The 19,623-nt window shown below is 36.4% G+C and overlaps 2 protein-coding genes across 2 annotated transcripts in view; both read left to right on the forward strand.

Moving 5' to 3' along the window:
- Nucleotides 1-19,623, forward strand: part of LOC111512747 (uncharacterized) — a 125,191-nt gene that overhangs the window by 6,642 nt on the left and 98,926 nt on the right. The gene's annotated exons all lie outside the window — the stretch shown is intronic.
- On the forward strand, nucleotides 708-8,314 carry LOC141480998 (uncharacterized). The gene is made up of 2 exons (XM_074171850.1): nucleotides 708-6,927; nucleotides 6,991-8,314. The coding sequence occupies exons 1-2, from the start codon at nucleotides 6,776-6,778 to the stop codon at nucleotides 7,700-7,702; spliced, it is 864 nt and encodes a 287-aa protein (XP_074027951.1). The 5' UTR covers nucleotides 708-6,775; the 3' UTR covers nucleotides 7,703-8,314.

The raw sequence follows: 19,623 nt of genomic DNA on the forward strand, positions 1-19,623 counted from the left end.
AGATTGCAATTGCAGAATTTCGCTATCACTTTGTAGAAGATAACAATCAAATAGTTAAAAATTTAATAAATTCAACAAAGGAGATGATTTAGCTTTCCACTTCACCGTGGGGGTATTATTTATATAAGACAATTATGAGTGAATTATACCAAACTTTCGTAAATATCGTTTCCAGTTCTTTTTGATAATGAAGACAATAGCGATGTATCATTTGTCGTCGAGAATACGCTTTTAACTTTTTTGAATGGAAAGGGAGTATTGTGATACTACTCTTGATAGATACTCTGATTATCTAATCACCACTGTTTCATATTTGGAACGTGGAACAAGTTTTTCAGAGTAATCAGCAGTTCTAAATGTGTTTTAAGAATTTGCAAACAAACGATGAATATCATAATTTCCGTACGAATTTTATCAAGAACTTATTTCAATTTTTCAATGAATGTCCAAATGTGCATAATACATTTTTTGACGAATGAGTCGGAATACAAATTGATTCGTTACATTATGAAATTTTGAGGAAATTTCTTTGCAAGCATTTTTCATTCGAGTATTCTGGAACGAACTGTGGTTGAGTATCATATATGTCAGATATCACATATATCCTAAAAAAATCTAGAGGCGACATTTCAGGTGATCTAGTGGGCCCTCCCGGGGATCGCCTCTGCCTTTTCATTTTCAACAGAGGTTAGGTGAAATGAGGTTAGTAGTTGTTTACAGCTGATTCTCGGCCTCCCCCCACCACTATGACGTATTAATTGCTTTTTTTATTGGTTGTTGTTTGGTGAAGTTTTTTTTGTTGTGCAGTGAAGTCAAGGCGTTGTGACCTTGAAGTGTCTGGTGCATGGATCGTTCAGATTTTTTTTTCATATGAGATTTTGTGTGTTTATGTGTGTGTGTAGGAGAATGCACGGTACAGGGTTTCATCATGTGCTTGTTTGTCTATGTACAAACATACGTCTGCATACTTCGAAGATCCTCCAAGTAATAAATGCTCCATCGGTGTTAGGGCACCAAGTTAGTAGTGGAGTGACGTCACAGCAATAACCGTTCAACGGCTAGAGAGCGACATGTTCACTCCACGACGTGTGGCAGAGTAATGCGTATTCATCGGTCTGCCCTCACCTCTCCTGAAGCGATGAAGGTTCGCTCTAGCCCCGCTATCCATGGTGACACAACGGCAGCCGAGGACTGTTTGCCTAGCGTCTACCCTCTCCGAGACCGCAACGACCACTGCTTGCTCGTATATCGACATCTGTTATCGCATTCAGTTGGGAGGTAATCTTGGCGCATGTAGTTGAGAAGTGGGGTTGGCTATGACGTCTTGACGGGTCCTATCAGAGTGTATTTAAGAAGCGTACGAGTGTTGGCTATGTCAGTTTACATCAAGTGAGTTAGTGAGAACTATTATATAAAATGTATTCCTGTGACTGTGGTAAATCTTTCACTCGTAGTGATAATCTTCGTCGGCATCAGCTCCAGAGTTGCCAAGGAGGGCCTGCAGTGAAACGGGTGAGAGTGGATAATGCAACACCTATGTATACGTGCAATTGTTGTAATGTGACAATTCCTATGAGCCAAGTGAATTCTCACCGAAGAACCATGAGTCATAAAAATAATGCATGTGTTCAATTGTCTGACGGTGTTCAAATTATAACGAATGCATTCAATTGCCGCATTGCTACATACAGGGTGGAGAGTTCGATTGTAACCAGTGACTACATGTCATTTTTCAATAAGATTAGGCAGAAGGTCATTGAATTACTGGAATCAGCCATCAGGATCCATAAAAGCATCAAGGTGAATATGGAAGTTTTTGGGAATTATATTCTTCAGACTGATGATTCGAGGGACACGAAGTCATTTAATTCCCAAAATAAAATAGTGGACCAATCTTCAGATTTGAATGCTGTTTTTGATGGATTCCGTGATGTAATTGTGGCTCAAACGACTGAGTTCCAGGATCGCGACTCAGGTATTTATTTTTTAAAAATTTCAATAAGATTGAATAGTAATATTTTTTTTTTTATAATTCAGGTTGGACTTGTGAAAAAATATTGTTTCTCGAGGTCAACATTAATAAATACAGTCCACTGGAAGGACGTTCATATGTGAAGCTGCCTCAATGTATTCAATGGAAGAAAGCTGTTGTGAATGTTCGTAATGAAGATCAATATTGTTTTGCTTGGGCTATAACATCAGCATTATATCCTGCAGATAGTCGAGTGTCCGAACTTACGTCATATCCACATTTTTCCACTGTTTTAGATGTCACAGGTATGGATTTTCCGGTTAAAGTTAATAATAAGAGTATCGAAATATTCGAAGATAGGAATGATATTTCAATTAATGTTTACGGTTTAGAGAGTACATTTGAGAAGGGTAAAATGAAGTATGAAGTGATTGGTCCATTGCGATACTCACAGAGAAGACTCCGGAGACATGTCAATTTGTTGTTTATAACTGATGACTCCGGTAATGGTCACTATTGTTGGATCAAAGATCTTTCAAGATTAGTTTCTAATCAACTATCAGCTCATAGACAGAAAAAATATTTTTGTGACGGATGTTTGATATATTTTTCTGATGAGAGATTGCTTTTACGTCATAATATGTATGATTGTAATCACATTAGTACCACAACACCAACTACTAATTTAAAGATCAATAAATATGGTAGAATGGTTGCGGAAAATAAACTAATGTTTGAAAACTTTGAGAGGCAAATGAGGGTGCCATTTGTAGTGTATGCTGATTTTGAATCAGTGCTTAAACCGATTCATGTGAATGAGCCAAATCCTGAAAGTTCATACACGATTAAAACATTCAAACATGCCCCATATTCATTTGCTTATTTGATAAAGTGTTCATATAATGATGATTTGTCAAAATTTGTTACATATAGGGGTGTAGATGCAGCTCAGAAATTTGTGAGTAGCATTGAAGATGATTTGAAAGAGATACATGAAAATCATCTCAGAAACCCTAAACCGATGGATACACAAACTGACGAAGAAGAAGAACAGTTTGCTGCAGCCAGAACTTGTGGTATATGTAATAAAGCATTTACTGATGGTGAAGTCAAAGTAAGAGATCATTGTCATGTCACAGGAAAGAAAAGATCACATGCCGCTCACTCGAAATGTAATTTAAATTTCAAAATACCAAACTTCATACCTATCATTTTTCATAATTTAAGTGGTTATGATTGTCATTTATTCATAAAAGAATTGTATAGGAATAAAGAGAAAGTTGATGTTATCCCGCAAACTAAAGAGAAATATATATCTTTCACGAAGCATCTCTTCACACACAGCTATACCGATAAAGATGGTGTGGTTAGGAAGAATTATCTCAAAATGAGATTTATCGATAGTTATAAATTTATGACTAATTCGTTGGAGAAGTTGGGTGCAAACTTGACCTCCGATCAATGTTTGGAGATGCACAAACATTTCCCACAAATTGAGAAATTCAATTTGATGAGACAGAAAGGTGTATTTCCATATAGTTTTGTTGATGACATTGACAAATTGAATTATCCATTACTTCCGACAAAAAATCAGTTTTATGACACACTCAATTGTGAACATATATCGGAAACTGATTATGATAGGGCTAGAAAAGTTTGGAATTTATTCGAGTGTCAGAATTTGGGGGAATACTCTGATTTGTATTTGAAGTCGGATGTATTGCTACTATGTGATATTTTTGAAAACTTCCGCACCACAAGTTTAGAGATATATAACTTAGATCCGGCACAATATTACACTGCACCTGGATTATCATGGGATGCCATGTTGAAGTTCACTAATGTTGAATTGGAATTACTAACTGACATTGATATGATTCACTTTTTTCAAAAAGGTATACGAGGTGGAATTAGTCAATGTAGCGAGAGGAAACATATAGCAAATAATAGATTTTTACCCAATTATAATCCCAACGAACCTTCCACATTCATTACATATTTAGATGCAACAAATCTATACGGTCACAGTATGTCACAACCTCTACCAACAAGTGAATTTACATGGTTGACACCAAATGAAATTCTTAATCTCGATGTGATGGATGTGAGTACTGATAGTCCGTATGGGTATGTATTTGAAGTGGACATTCATTATCCACAAGAGTTGCATGATAAACATTCTGACCTTCCATTTTTAGTCGAAAAAATAATACCACCTCGTACACAATCGAAAATTCCCAAATTAATTCCAAATTTGAATGATAAAAGAAAATATATTGTTCATTATAGGAATCTACAGCAAGCTGTCAAAAATGGATTGATTGTAATGAATACACATAGAGTATTGAAATTCAAACAATCATGCTGGATGAAACCCTATATAGATCTTAATACTGAAATGCGTAATAGGTCTAACAACAAATCTGTTAAAGATTTCTATAAACTAATGAATAATGCGGTGTATGGAAAGACAATGGAGAATGTAGATAATCGAATTGATGTTAGACTCGTTACACATTGGGAAAATATAAAGAAAAATATAGGTGCCAGCACTCTCATAGCCAAACCAAATTTCAAAAATTGTTCAATTTTCACTGATAATTTCGTTGCCATTCAATTGGGTAGAGTGAAGGTTCATTACGATAAACCATTATATTTGGGATTTTCCATATTAGAATTATCTAAAACAGTCATGTATGACTTTTTCTATGGATGCATCAAACAACACTTTGATGAAAATGTCTCTTTACTTTACACAGATACCGACTCGCTCATTCTTAAAGTAAACACAGAAAATTTTTATGAATTCATAAAAACTAACATAAGTAGATTTGATACATCCAATTACAGTATAGTTAACCAATTCAATATTCCAGTAACAAGTTCAGTCTTGGGTAACTTCAAAGATGAATTTCCAAATGATCCAATCATGAGTTTTTATGGTACAGGTGCTAAAGCATATTATGTGAAATCTGTTGATGGTGAATTTAAGAAAGCCAAAGGGGTTAAACGATCTGTAATAAAGAATGAATTGACATGCGAAGATTATCAAAAAATCGTCGAACAAGGTGGTATGATATTCAGAAAGATGAATTCATTTAGAAGCGTGTTACATGATATGTATACTGAATTAAAAAATAAAGTTGCATTATCATATCACGACGATAAACGATTTATCATTCCGAATACTACCCACACTCTTCCTTGGGGTCATAATGATATTGAATTTTATGAAAACGATCCAAATGAGAACATTCGTTGGATAAGTAATATTATTCAACAATCACAATCTCAGGAGACTCCATTGGATCAATTGATTAATTTATTATCTGCCGAGATCAATGATTGAAATATCATTCAATATCTTCAAAACCGGAAAATTCAATATTGATATTTATGTAGCCATTTATAATTAATAATATATGATAGAAGTAATGTGATATTAATGTATTATGTATGTATGTATATGTATTACTGTAATGAATATAAAATGATTAAAATTTTATTTGTATTATTTCTATTTCCCTAATCAATTACTGCAATATATAGTATAATGTAAATGACAGAAATATCAGTTTGAAGAGAATCATCGTAGAGTGCACAATGTCTAAAACAATCGATAAGTTTGGTAGAAAAAGAAAATGGGGTGGTAATGTCATTCGAGGTCCTCCTGGGAATGGTTTTAAATTAACAAAAGATGGTCATTATGACATGCAAAGGAAAATATTGAAAAATACAAGTGAACCAATTGACAAGAGTGATTGTGTAACTGTATCATATCTTGAGGGGGAAATTAATGGAGCAAAGGAAGTTATACTTCTAGCCCTACAAGCTGCAATACAATCCACAATAGGCAATATTGCTCGGGACGCCCGGCAAGCATTTAACGATAAAATTGCAGAGGCTCGGATAACTTTCACTCGTAAATTTGACAAACTTACAAGTGATGTAGACATAAAAATGTCTGACATAACAGCGTCTACAAATAAAAAATTTGATGCTATGTCAAACATAACAGGGACTACAATGAAAAAGTATGATGTACTGGAACAGAGAGTTGAAGTATTGGAGAAAAACCATAAAGAAGTTTTGGAGAGAAACTATAAAGTCAGGCCATCATCATCAGGTGGACTGGGATATCCAGGACTGAACATTAATCCAAATCATAGAATAATACAACCAAAACCAAAACCAACTGATGATGTATTAATGGAACCAACATGGTGAATGTATTCCCTCGTTAGGTTAGGTTAATAGCTACGTTAGGTTAGCTGCATACTTACGTTAGGTTAGGTGTTAGGTTAGTATTCCCTCGTTAGGTTAGGTTAATAGTTACTGTAGGTTAGGTTAGGTTAGGTTAGGTTAGGTTAGGTTAGGTTAGGTGTTCGGTTGCATAGCGGTAGGTTAGCGTACTAGGTTAGGTTACGTTAATACATACGATAGGTTAGGTGTTCGGTTGCATAGCGGTAGGTTAGCGTACTAGGTTAGGTTACGTTAATACGTTAGGTTAGGTGTTCGGTTGCATATTATGTTACGAACGCGCGCGCGAAGAGGGCGTAGATGTCTCTCCAGATGTCCCGCCTACCTGGGGCCGGAGGCCCCACCCACCTGGGCGGAGCCCAGGCAGTGGGCGGGGCCCGTTAGGGCCACGCCCCCCCCCCCCCCCCGTCGCCACCAACTTTTCGGATACCCCGCCCCTTTCCGAAGCCCCGCCCCCTTTCCGAAGCCCCGCCCCTCCCCTCCCCGAAGCCCCGCCCCCCGACTCCCAACATTTGCGCATGTACACCCCTACCCTCATCGCGCATGTGCGCTCCCACCATTTTCCCACCGCTCACGCATCGAAGTCGATACCCTCCGGAGAGCACTCCACAACATTCAGTTCGAGAAGTCATCTCATCGAGAGCAGTCCACTCCACAACAAGGCAGTACGTTCCAACGACCAACTTGATATTTGAGTAAGTAAATTAGGAATGTTATTTTTTATATCAACTAACTTTGTATTATTTCTTCTTTTTCAGAATGGCAACCAATACACAGGAGGTGAATAATGCTGTGGCGTCTATTCTGCCGGTGTCCGCTGACCAGGAGGAGGCAGCATCTTCGAGAGCGGTGACGGTTGACCAGCCAACCACTTCGCGTTCGCGAGTTAGGTGCAGATCTTCTAGCCCTGACTTATTCGAGGAGGAGGAGGAAGTCAGGGCTGTGAAGAAGGTTTGCCAACGACCTGCAGCAAAGGTTGGTCCTATTTCAAAGTACCGAGCTACTTGCAATAGGACTAATCCTTATGCAGGTAGTTTTTCGACCTCTCGTAAGAGGGCCTCCACACCAGCAGCAGCACCAGCAGCAGTGGAAATTCCGAGGAGTCCTTCTCCGGAGTTGGTGATATTGTCGCCGTTGGTGACGCGACTACCACCGCTGCCAGCGACACCGGCGGATCCTGAGGTGTTGGTGCCACAGCCTATCGGAGAGGTTAGTGAAAAGATGAGTGTTTTTCTGCAGAGATGCAAGAAAGCAGAACGAGCTGCCCGATCTAGCGAGGCCGAGTTGGTTACCATGAAGCGACAAATGGCTGAAATGGATAACCGACGGAGGGAACTCCAAAAGGAAATGGCCGAAATAGATCGGAATTATGCATCTCTGCAGGAAAGGTGTAAAGCAAAGACCTCTTCGATAGAGCTGTACAAAAAAGTAGTGACAGTTATGGACACTCTTTTTGTAGATGAAGTGTAAATGTAAGATTAGTTTTAGGTTAGTTAGGAGTATTTAATTATGGTAGTTTTAAGTTTATATTTGTTAAGTTTATATTGAATAAAGGAAAAGGAAGTGAAATAAAGGGTGTACACTGTTTTTTGGTTTGGTACACATTGAACAATGCGATGGTTGGAGCATTTTTCTTCACTTCCTCTTATTATCATTATTATTTTTTTTATTTCAATTCCAAGTTCTTCTAGACAAATACCTCACATCAATTTTTGTGTTCTCTAATCACTTGTAAATAATTTCATGTGAAGAAAATTTAAAAAAATAAAAAATAGACATGTTTCATAGTGAAATCGACAAGTATATTTCATTTGTATTTTATCCATTCAAGTATCTCTTTCATTGAATATGTCTTATGTCACTTTGCAATTTACCCCTACTCATTGAATATGTCTTATGTCACACTACAATTTACCCCTACTCAATGTTCCACTCCTCTCCCACTCCCTCTCGAAAGTATAAAAGTAGAAATCATCTGATGAAACATTCAGTTGATCAGCTAGCATCGAGATGGAACCCGATTCAACCTCCGAACCCTATAGCTGCCCGGATCAGGGGTACAACTTCAATTACTGGATAACAGCCAGGTACAGGTTGTCTCTTCCACCACGGAACCCCACAGTCCGCCATACGAATACCGGGATCACGACATCAGGATGCAAGTTCAGCATGTCACTGGCAGTGACGAAGGACACTTGGATGACTCGGAATATCCAGATCCTGACGGATGGTGGGACCCTGCTTATGATGACATTGTCCCAATGAGTAGCGACGACGACGATGATGACGACGACGACTCTGGTGATGATGCTGATGACGAGCTTGACGTTAGACGTCCTCCACCATCCCCTATCCTCATCGAGGATAGTCCTCCGCCATCCCCAATCCTAATCGATGATGATGTCCTCAATTCCGATGATGACATATAATCATCTACTCGTCCATCATTTCCTTTCCTTTCCTTCCACGGAGTACACACTTTTTGGTTGGTGTACACGAGGCACTGCGAGGCTGGGGCAGTGTCTTCCTCCCTTCCTCTCCCTCTTATTAGTTTTTTTTTCCATAATAATCACTAGAATTTCTCCTAATAATCGCTCAGAGTTTCATTCTTGATGTTTTCGAATCTCAAACACTGTTCTACATTTCACCCCCTCCATTTCATTTCTTCCAATATAAATATAGCAACAATCCCAGTTCTATATCATTCTTCCACAATGTCGAGTACAGGACCCATCCAAGTACATGAAATAGATTCAACGTCTGATCATTTGAGTACAACCTTCGCTCAATTTCTGCAGCGAATCTATGATCTTCCTGATGATTTCGCAGAACGAGTGGAACAAGGTATTCAGGACGACATAGATGCTGTTGACGATAATAATGCGGATGATGTGATTAGTATATCATCTGATTCAGCTGATTATGACGACGACGACATCATGAGTATATCATCTGATTCAGATGACTACTATGAGGATGATATCATTAGTATATCATCTGATTCAGATGACGATACCATAATTATTGTTTCTGATGATGAGGAGCGTTAGTCCATATCATTGCATGGATTAATAAAAAAATAACAGCCCTTTTCAGGGCTACAATTAAAGACTGAAACAATAAAAAAAATAGCTCTTTTCAGAGCTACCATTATACTTTCAAACAGAAACAGATTCATACCATTGTTAACATTATGTTAACATTATAATCTCAAACGAAATATATGTATGTGAAAGTATTCATCATTATATGCATATGAATGATTGACAAATGCCAACTTCAACTTTCATTTAAAGTAGTACTCATCATATGCATAGATATTCAATGACTATCAAATTCCAAATTTCGACTTTTCAGTCAAAGTAGTAATTTATTTGTCATATAATGTATAGATATTCAAAGACTAACAAATTTCCAACTTAGACTTTTATTAATCAAAGTATTCATTTGTCACATAATCTATGAATACTAATACAACTAACTACTGTTTGTGTGAATAATGTAGCCCTGAAAAGGGCTGTTGTTTTTTTTTGACCAGTAGGTCCACGGTTATTGTGCCACAGGTTGGACATTATACATATAATACATGTAGATACTCGGGTGAAGTTTGTTAGTGGCCTCTCGCAAGCTTCACACCAATTCTGTCCCATTTCCATAATTGAGACAGTGTTGTGGGTGTTGACATGGGCATACCACCCTCCATTATTGTTTCTATGCGAATAAAACCGAAAGCAGCACCAACATAGTTTTTTGTTCTCTCCATCTATTGTGCTGATCAATACGTATGCATCCAATGCACAATACAAATCCAAGGGATCTTCCAGTGTCTCACTGACATTGAGTGTTCGCATACCGATCCTCATAGCACCATCACCTTCAGTTGTGTCAGCTTCTATCCCTTCATCATCTCCTTCTTCATCCATGACCCTCTCAAACTCCATCACGTCATCATCTTCGTCGCTTTGGTTGGCCTCGTTTTCAACTTCGTCTATCTCATCTTCATCGACTCCAACATCTTCTGCTTCAACTATTACTTCCTCTAGCGGAACATTGACATCCTCATCATCTGATTCGTCTATCCAATTGTTTTCATCAACAGCAGCTATTCTATTTAATGCAGCATTTATTTTTGCAGAATTCATCTTGTTGTTGTTTGCTCACAGTTGTAGAGAGTGAATGAATGAACTCTAGGTTTGCAAGTCAACTTATATAGGAGGTGATGCGACTCCCACTTGACTCGTTTAGAGTGGAATAGTAGGAGAAGTTATCCCACTATACTTCCACATGATGTTGATTTGTATAAATAGAGATCGTAGGTATAGGAGAGAGCATTCAGAGTTTCTGTAAGTCATCTCTTTATATTTCTAATCGAATTAGTAAAATGCCGTTTCCAAAAGAGTGGAATGAAAAACCAAAAGTGTGTGTCTACCCAATGATGATTGCAGGGGCTATTGTGTGCTACTTTTGTCAAATAAGTAGACCTAAGGATTCAATCAATCCATGTACTGGTATGTGTAGTGATTGCGTGTTGCGGATTCAACTATCGCCTCCTTCTCATCCACCGAAGCGAACAAAATCGGATTATCGTCAACAACAGTTACAGTGTCTGAAGTGTTCCGAACCTATAATATTTAACAATATAGGTATCTGTAGAAATATTTGTGGTATCTGTGCTGCCGTTCCAACTCCACTGCAACGTTGTTTGCGTTGTGATACATATTCCATGAATTGTTGGAATCATGTATGCAATGCATGTAGAAGTACTTGGGATCTGTGTGAGAAGGTTGGTCAACTCTACCCCAATAGGAGAATCCATTTTTTTCAATGTTGGTGTTTGACGCACGAGCAACAACTATTGAGGAATAGAGTCAAAGAACGTTCCACATCCACAGAGACATATTAACATTTTTCATTTTTTATTATCGTTATTGTCCTCTATTATTAATAAATATATATATATTTTGAATTTATTTGTATTATTTTCTAACATTTAAAAATACATGCATGCAACACAAAGTTTTCCTCTTAAATGACAAAGATTGTTACATGCTGAATAGTTTAGTGAGAGAGCGCATGTGCCAGTTGATGAAAGAGCGCATGCGCTAGTTTATTTTCTTCTATAAATGGTGAGGTCTCAGTAACATCATCACCTTTCCTATCCACATTCTATTGCTATCACATATCATTCCTCAGACCTTAATAATCATGAGCTCTATGCCGCTATTGATTGCTGAAGATGGTTCACCACTTGTTGATATCGATCAGACTGATTTTGAAAATATTCCAGTATTACATTTATCGAGTCAAGATTCGATAAATGATTTTGATATTAACGACTTCGTTAACTTTGCAGATGTGCCAGAACCAAATGAGCAAATTATTATTGAAAATCCGATCGTTTCGCAATTATCATCACTCAAACACTCTTCATCTACCCTTCCTCTTGGTGTTGATAAGAAATCTAGAACAATCAAGAGGAAGGTTACTAAGGCATCTTCATCGATTGTCACTGACTTTAAAGAAAAGAAAGAATCCAAAAGTGTTGTGCGACAGAAAAAACCCGCAACGAAAAGTGACAGATCGAAGAGGAAGCCAAAAGGTACTCCTAAAGAAATGAAGAGTGATTTGAAAGCTGAACCGCTATCTTCTTTCAGCCCCCTCCATCGTTTGGGGAAATGAAAAGGAAAGCAAAATGCCGTCTTGTAAAGGCACAGATGACTATTGCTGAACTTGAAAAGAGTGAGCGAGCTATTAATGCTAATAATGAAACTCTTGAAGCATTAGATGCCAAGATTGCATTAGCGAAGGTTGAATTGGCTAGAATGTCTAAAGATGCTGATGAACTCCGTTCAAAAATTGGTAAAGATAAGCAATTCCATCAACGTTCGAGAATGCAAGCTCAGGCTGAGCTTGAGGAGTCGACTAAGCTTTATGAGACAGCATTATCAGTGAGAGATAATTGGCAAAAAGAGTTGGATACTGCATTTCAAAGTGACGGCGATTAGTTTTGGGAATGATAATGTGTTTCAATATCGTGAGTTGAAAAATATAAGCGGGAATGGAGTATACAATTAATTTGGTTTGGTATACACAGAACATTGCGAATGGCTGGGGCAATGTTTACCGCTGCAATATTTTCAGTTCACATACTTATAATTGAAATGAAAACAATAATGAACTTTAATATTACTTTATTCATAAAAGTCACTATTATATACATTTAAACCATATTTGATTCATCAATCCAAGAATTTTGTTCGCTAGGAAGGCCTAACCACTTTACATATACTTTATATTTTTCTTCTCTTCAACACCTTCTCAATCAGATATACGTCAGGATTCTCGGTTCGTAATAACTCTTCTTCGTAAAAACATCCTCTAATCGGCTGTTCATTCATATCTTCAAGATTATAAGTCGTTGGGATGGTTTTATTAATTTTAACAATCTTGAATAGCTCCGTGGTAAAATTCGCAGTGTAAGACTTTTCAAAAATATGTTTGTATTTACTTATACGTACAATATCATTTAATTGGAATTTGGGTTTACTTTGTCTTCCTCCAATTCCATTGATACCCTTGAATTTAATTTTGTTGTTGAATCAACATTGATGGTGCCATACCTATTGTACGATGAACTTTATTATTATATCTACTAGTTATAATTGGAAGAATATCAAGCCATTTGTGGTGACCTCTCATCGAAAATTCCTTGTAGAGCCATGCCTTTATTGTACGAATCACTCTTTCTGCTATAGCTGCCTTCTTTGTGCTAAATGTTGAATAATGATTGATATTATATTCTCGCATGAGAGATGAGAAGCTTTTATTGAAAAATTCTTTCTTTCCCTTGATCGCTTTGTATGTGTTTGGGGAGTATTTGGCTTCTTTCAGTACATGTTTCATTGCATTAGTTACTGTACTACCCTGTTTTATCTTTAACTGCTACAGTCCACAGATATTTGGAGTAACAATCTATCACTACAAGTATATATCGGTATCCTTCATTACTTTTTGCATAAGGTTGCAGTTCAGCTAAATCTATTTGCCATAGATCTGCAAAACCTTTGATGGTGGTTATTCTTCTACGAAAATTACGTCTTGCAGGTTTATGTAATTCATTAACAACTTGTCGTTTGACATCACTTATTTCATTAGTCATTCTATTTCAATATGATTAAAGAGAAAAGGTGATAATGTTACTGCATTGAATGATGATGTGACAGTGATCATTACATGTGAATATGTTAATATATTATACCTTCTTCACGTAATTCTTCAATTATTGAAATTATTTCATTATCATGTCCGTATGTCCGGCTGACTTTGAAGCTACCAATAGTCGTAGGCGAGCAACTAACTCTTTCGGTGAATTCCAGTACACATAATTCACAGGTTTAGAATTATATATTTCTCCATTTTCACTCGTTTGAGTGCTCCACCAATTTTACTTCTACTTCTTATTGGATATTGTCGTGAGTCTAATAGAGGTTTGATAACTTCACGAAATTTTTTAGAATTTGTATTTTTAAAACCATTCTTCAGATGATATTGTTTATATGGAGCATTCGTTATTTTCAATATTTTGGAATATACTTGACGAGTTTCTTCATTATCAACATCTTGTGGATTCTTCAAAAAAATCATATCATACAATTCTGGACTACCTGCGCATTCATATTTTTTCACTTTATTAGCATCCCAAAATGAAATGTTTCCATCTTTGAAATTTACCACTAGACTTCCCATTTCAGCTTTTGTGTAATTGGATCCATACGTACGCCAAATGTTCCATCATATGCTGGATTTCTAGATTTTATATTATTCAAATGTTTCATCAAAACATCTTCACCACTTTCATTCATAACAGTGAGATGTCAGGATCCGAGGAATCGATGTGGGACGATGATGGTGTTTCGAATAGAGTTGTTCTCATATCGTCTTGAAGTGTGCTCGTGTCACTATTCACAGATGATACACTACCAAAAGATTGTTTTCTTCCTATTGGAGTACTCATCAGGGATAATTTGAAGTAGATTGAACAGTTCCATGATTTGGTGATAACACTGGTGATTTAGAAGTAGCGTTTGATGATAAAACATTCAATGGTTTCATTATGGGCTCATACAATCTTTCAAGTGTCGTACGATTTTCAATATTATCATTCTTGATAGAGTTGAATTTCTGCCTGACAGCTTCTGTTGTCTCTACTAGTTGACGTTTCAAATTTATTTCATTGTTTTTATTTTCAGGATCTTTTTTTGTATTCATAATGCCCTTTTTTTTGAATTAAAGCTTAATTCGTTGGTGAAGTGACCACTACAATATTCAGTGATCGAATAAGTTCCAAAAACAAGATCATGGGTATATAAAACTATCGAATCCTTTGCGATATCTACCTTCATCTATTTTTCTATCCTTATCAATGACTAGAAATCCATATTGGTCCTCCCAGCATTTAACACACATCAATTGGAATTGTTTGAATGTTACATCGGGTGAAACATGATCTGAATAAATGTGATGTAAATTCGTCTCATCTTGTTTGAACATTATAATGAAATTGGTATTGTCACGCACTAACTGTTTGGGTACCCGTGAATATGTCTGTGCTAGATAAAAACAATCAACATCCTTATGACGTCCCATACAGAAATATGATCTAATAATATCTTGCTTTTCACATATTACATCATCGAAAATGAAAACAGAATTAGGCTTAGCGTCGGAGGGTTCCACTATTTCTGCATTATTGCTGAATGTATAAAAACCTAATCCTTTATAGGTTCCAAAACACTTCGCAAGTACTGATATTTAGGTTGATTGAGTGATTTCGAATAGAGATACACATTTCTAAATCTCAGTCCTTGTGGATGTGTTAATAGTGATATCATTGCATTCGTCTTTCCACAATTTGAAGGTCCTATAATGAGTCCTCGAACTGATGATGGAAGTAGTGGACCATGTCTGAATACCCTTTGTCCATTCAATCCACAACCAAATTTCTCATCTAGATTATCTACAGCAAACTTTTCTTTCTGTTTTACAATGCGCATCGTGCCGTGGTTGGAGACTATATAAATGTTATTAGCTTATTCATTTCAATGTGTACCATCAAACGATACGGACGTATTGAAAGTGATCGTAAAATTAAAAGAGGTTGTGGTTTTGTTAATGATTTAATAAACAAACTTCCTTTCGAATTACATCTACCGGAGGTTATCAATACTGTGGACCGGGTACAAAATTGAAACAACGTTTAGCTCGTAACGACCCTGGAATCAATAAATTAGATATTGAATGCAAAAAACACGATATTCAATATTCTAAGCATCCATCCGATCTTGCAGCAAGACATTTAGCCGACAAAGAACTTGAATACAGCGCTTGGGATAGGGTTAAATCGAAGGACGCGAGTATTGGGGAAAGAGCAGCTGCATTACTTGTCACCAACATTATGAAAGCGAAAAGACATATGGGCATGGGTTGTAGTACCAATAAGAAAAAATGTAAGAGGAAACAAACGAAGAAAAATAAAATTAAAAAAGTTGCATTTGGTGCTGGGATAGTCCATAAAGTGCGAAATGTATTGAAGAAAGCTGGTGGGAATCAATTTGTGACGAATAATAGCAAAAAAGCTATCACTGTGGCATTGCAGGCGGCACGTAAATACCTTAAAGCTGCCGGTGGAAAGAAGAAAATCCGCACACCACGCATAATTCCTGTTCCCAAGATCGGTGGACTTTTACCATTGATACCAATTTTTGCTGGACTATCCGCACTAGGAAGTTTGGCGGGAGCTGCTGCTGGTATTACCAAGGCCGTGAATTCGGCAAAAGCCAGCAGAGCGGCTTTAATGGAAGCCAATCGTCACAATAAAACCATGGAGGCTGTAGCATTAGGCAAACGCGGAAGTGGAATATATCTCAAACCATACCGTAAAGGTTTAGGACTATATTTTAAAACCATACAAAGCCACAAACAAAACAAAAAACTAATTGAACCCCTACCTCAGAGGCCTCTTACTGATCTCGATCTCAGTTATTATGCACAAAAAATGAAAATTCCACATTTTCGTGGTGTTTTTATGCGTGATAGATTACCATCTTCAGGTCCAAAACAAAACGAGACAGCTATTGTTAATTTAGATGGAATAAGTGGACCAGGAACACATTGGGTGGCATATAAAAAATGTGGGAAAGAAGTCACATATTTCGATAGTTTTGGAGATCTACCCCCACCATTGGAATTGACTCGATTCTTTCGAAAATGTTCGAATGTAAAAAATCAAATATAACTATGATCGACAACAGAAATTTAATACAGTTCTCTGTGGTCACTTGTGCTTGCAGTTTCTCTCTAAATAATTTTCCAAATAAAAATGGATTCAACACCAAAACTGGATCGGGAGGCTATCAAGGGAATGGGGTTTTCACTTAGAATGTTTTCAAAATATGGTACCTTGAAAAAAATGGATAAAGTGATGCTTGCAAATATGCCTAAGGAAGTGATACTTGCATGTGTTGCACATGAGATTGCATATGTTTGGAAAAGTTGCCTAAGCATCTGCAAGATGACATCGATATAATGAAACATAGATATTGTTATGAGCACCACCACCACGATCAAAATTCAGAATCGGATGTTAATGACGGTCCTATACCTCGGAAATCTATGTGTTGTATTTGTAATATAGAGGATGTGAATATTGGTATCAATAAAAATGATACTTATTACAATACAACACCTTCCAAAAAGTGTAAATTGTCTCAAATGTGCTGTTGCTGTGTACAATAATAAATTGAAATGTGTTTCAAAATATTCATCAGTCATGTCACGAAAGTTCGAGCTACAAGCTGTCGGGACAAGTGTCTTGAGTGCGGATTTTTTTTCCACCAATTGAATTGGATAGGAACAGTCGTTATGGATTAGGACTTTTGGGATTCTATGGATGCAATACAATCAATAATATAACTGAAGCTAATAACTTAGTTAGTTTTAGAATCAGTAATGACAACTCATCGATACCCCAAAAGTTGACAATTGAAATTCCATGTGGTGCTTATGAAATAGAAGAGATCAATGCCGTCATACAGAAACATATCATGTTCAGATTGTTTCATGATAAAAAACCAAATGATGTCGTTGCAGATGATATTTTCTATCTACACGCCAATAATAATACATTCAAATGTGAAATGCGATCCAAATATGAAATTGATCTGACACATCCAAATTCAATAGCAGAAATGATGGGGTTCGCTCATGAAATATTTCCACCAAATCAGATACATGAATCATCATTACCAATAAACATTACAACTGTGAGACTTATCCGCTTAGATTGCAATATAATATCTGGTTCATATATAAATGGTGAAGAATCCCACATTCTTTTCTCATTCGATATTGATGTGAAACCTGGCTACAATCTTACTAAAGAACCACACAGTATTATATATATGCCTGTCAGTCCAGAAGGTCGTCAATTGATTCACAACATTACAGTGCGTATTTTGGATGAAAAAAATAACCTTATCGATTTTGGAAGTGAAGAAGAGATTTTCATTATTTTGGAATTGAAGAAAATCGAATAACTGTTGTTATGGGTTTCATTTATAATAGACAAAATCGCATTGAACAATCCCAAACGAGTTGCACTATCAAAAAGAAAGGTGGTGCATAAAAAGAAGCTCATTCCACAAGTGTATGCTAAACAGTTAGCACATAACGCTCTGTCTGTGAGTGATCTTAAATTTTTTGAAATCGATTGGATTGAAAGTGAGAAAATAACAATGGTGCTCGAAACAAACAATGAAAAGTTGAATATATTCAATGAACCAGTGCTCGATCATTCTCTCATAAGTTTACATGAGCACACATATAAGCCCTATGGATCACCGCTATTCAGGAATTCGGATGAAATCAGAATTGCAATCAATAATCAAGATGTTATACTAGATATTGCCGAGAGCTTCATTTACATAGAAGGTAAATTCACCCCCAAAGATGTAGCGAAAACATGCTATCTCTCGAATAAATGCAATTGCATTTCTCTTTGAGACGAAATTCGTTATGAAATGGGAGGTGAACAAGTGGCTGTTGTTAGAAAACCTGGGATAACATCTACAATGAAAAACCATGATATCATTTGGACAATCTCATGCTAACACATTATTGACATCTGTTTGGGGACTTTCACAATTGAAGCAAGATATCTTGGATACAAACAGTCATGTTTTTAGTGGAAAACTACCACTGAAATATTTGATGGGTTTTGCTGAAGATTACAACAAAAGTATCTTGAATGCCAAACAGGAATTGATTTTGATTATCGCTCGATCATTCAAAAACTCATATATAGGTGAGGTTGATGCTGATTTGGAAATAAATAAAATCGAATGGAAAATAAGGCATATGTACCAGATGATAAACACAAGCTCAAACTTTTGAGTAGAATAAACAAAAGCGGTCTGAATGCCAAAATCAAGTTGGCGTATCGTATGTGGGACCTCTATGAACTACCATCATTACGTGGGACTTCTTCAGACATATGGGCCATCAAAACAACTAACGCATTGGAAACTCCTCGTTTTGTCATCATCGCATTCCAAAGTACTACCACATCTGAAGATAGAACACAAGATATTACAAAATTCACAACTGCTGATATCAATAGTATTCGAGTATACTTGAATTCTGAAGTTTATCCATATGACGTTGGAATTTGAATTTCGATAAAAAACTTGATGCTCCTGCTTATTATGCTTTTGAGAGTTTCCAGCGAAGTTATTATGATAAAGATATGAGTGAACCTCTGATGGACATTGGACAATTTAGAGAGAATCCACTATTCGTCATCGATTGTTCCCATCAACCGAATGCAACAAAATCATCAACTATTGATATAAAGATTGAGTTTGAGACGAGGAAGACCAAGTTTCCAGACAACACTAAAGTAATATGCATTAATTTTGCATGATACAGTTTTAACATACAATGCATTGGATGGTTCAGTTCATAGCAGATATTGACACTTTTTTTCACTCTATCATGTACTGTTTTTATGATCTTTTTTTTTTTATTTGTAACTGACTTATATCATGTATTGTATTTTATATCATATTTATTGTTTTGTAATCATTTTCTATTGTATTCATCAGATTTAATAAATAAAACATGAAAATAATACAAAGTTTTTATTTGACATTATTTATGATTCACAGGAACATACAGACTATCTAAAATAACTTCTTCCTCATAATCATCATTTTCGCGACCATCTTCAATTTCCTCTCGATTTTCATCATTCAATTCAAAGTGATGAATAATCCATTCTGGCAAGTAAAGGTTTGAGCTATACAGTAATCTTATTAGGTTCAGTTCAATCATAA

The sequence above is a fragment of the Leptinotarsa decemlineata genome, unplaced genomic scaffold (assembly GCF_025532065.1).
Source record: "Leptinotarsa decemlineata unplaced genomic scaffold, Ldec_3_MD MMD2_tig00000035_RagTag_RagTag, whole genome shotgun sequence".
Classification (NCBI taxonomy): Eukaryota; Metazoa; Arthropoda; class Insecta; order Coleoptera; family Chrysomelidae; genus Leptinotarsa; species Leptinotarsa decemlineata.

Excerpts from the sequence above, each read along its gene's own strand:
- LOC141480998 (XM_074171850.1), top strand. The coding sequence starts at position 6,776 with ATGTGCGCTCCCACCATTTTCCCACCGCTCACGCATCGAAGTCGATAC. Across the intron at positions 6,928-6,990 it reads ACGACCAACTTGATATTTGA|AATGGCAACCAATACACAGG; the intron begins GTAAGTAAATTA and ends CTTCTTTTTCAG.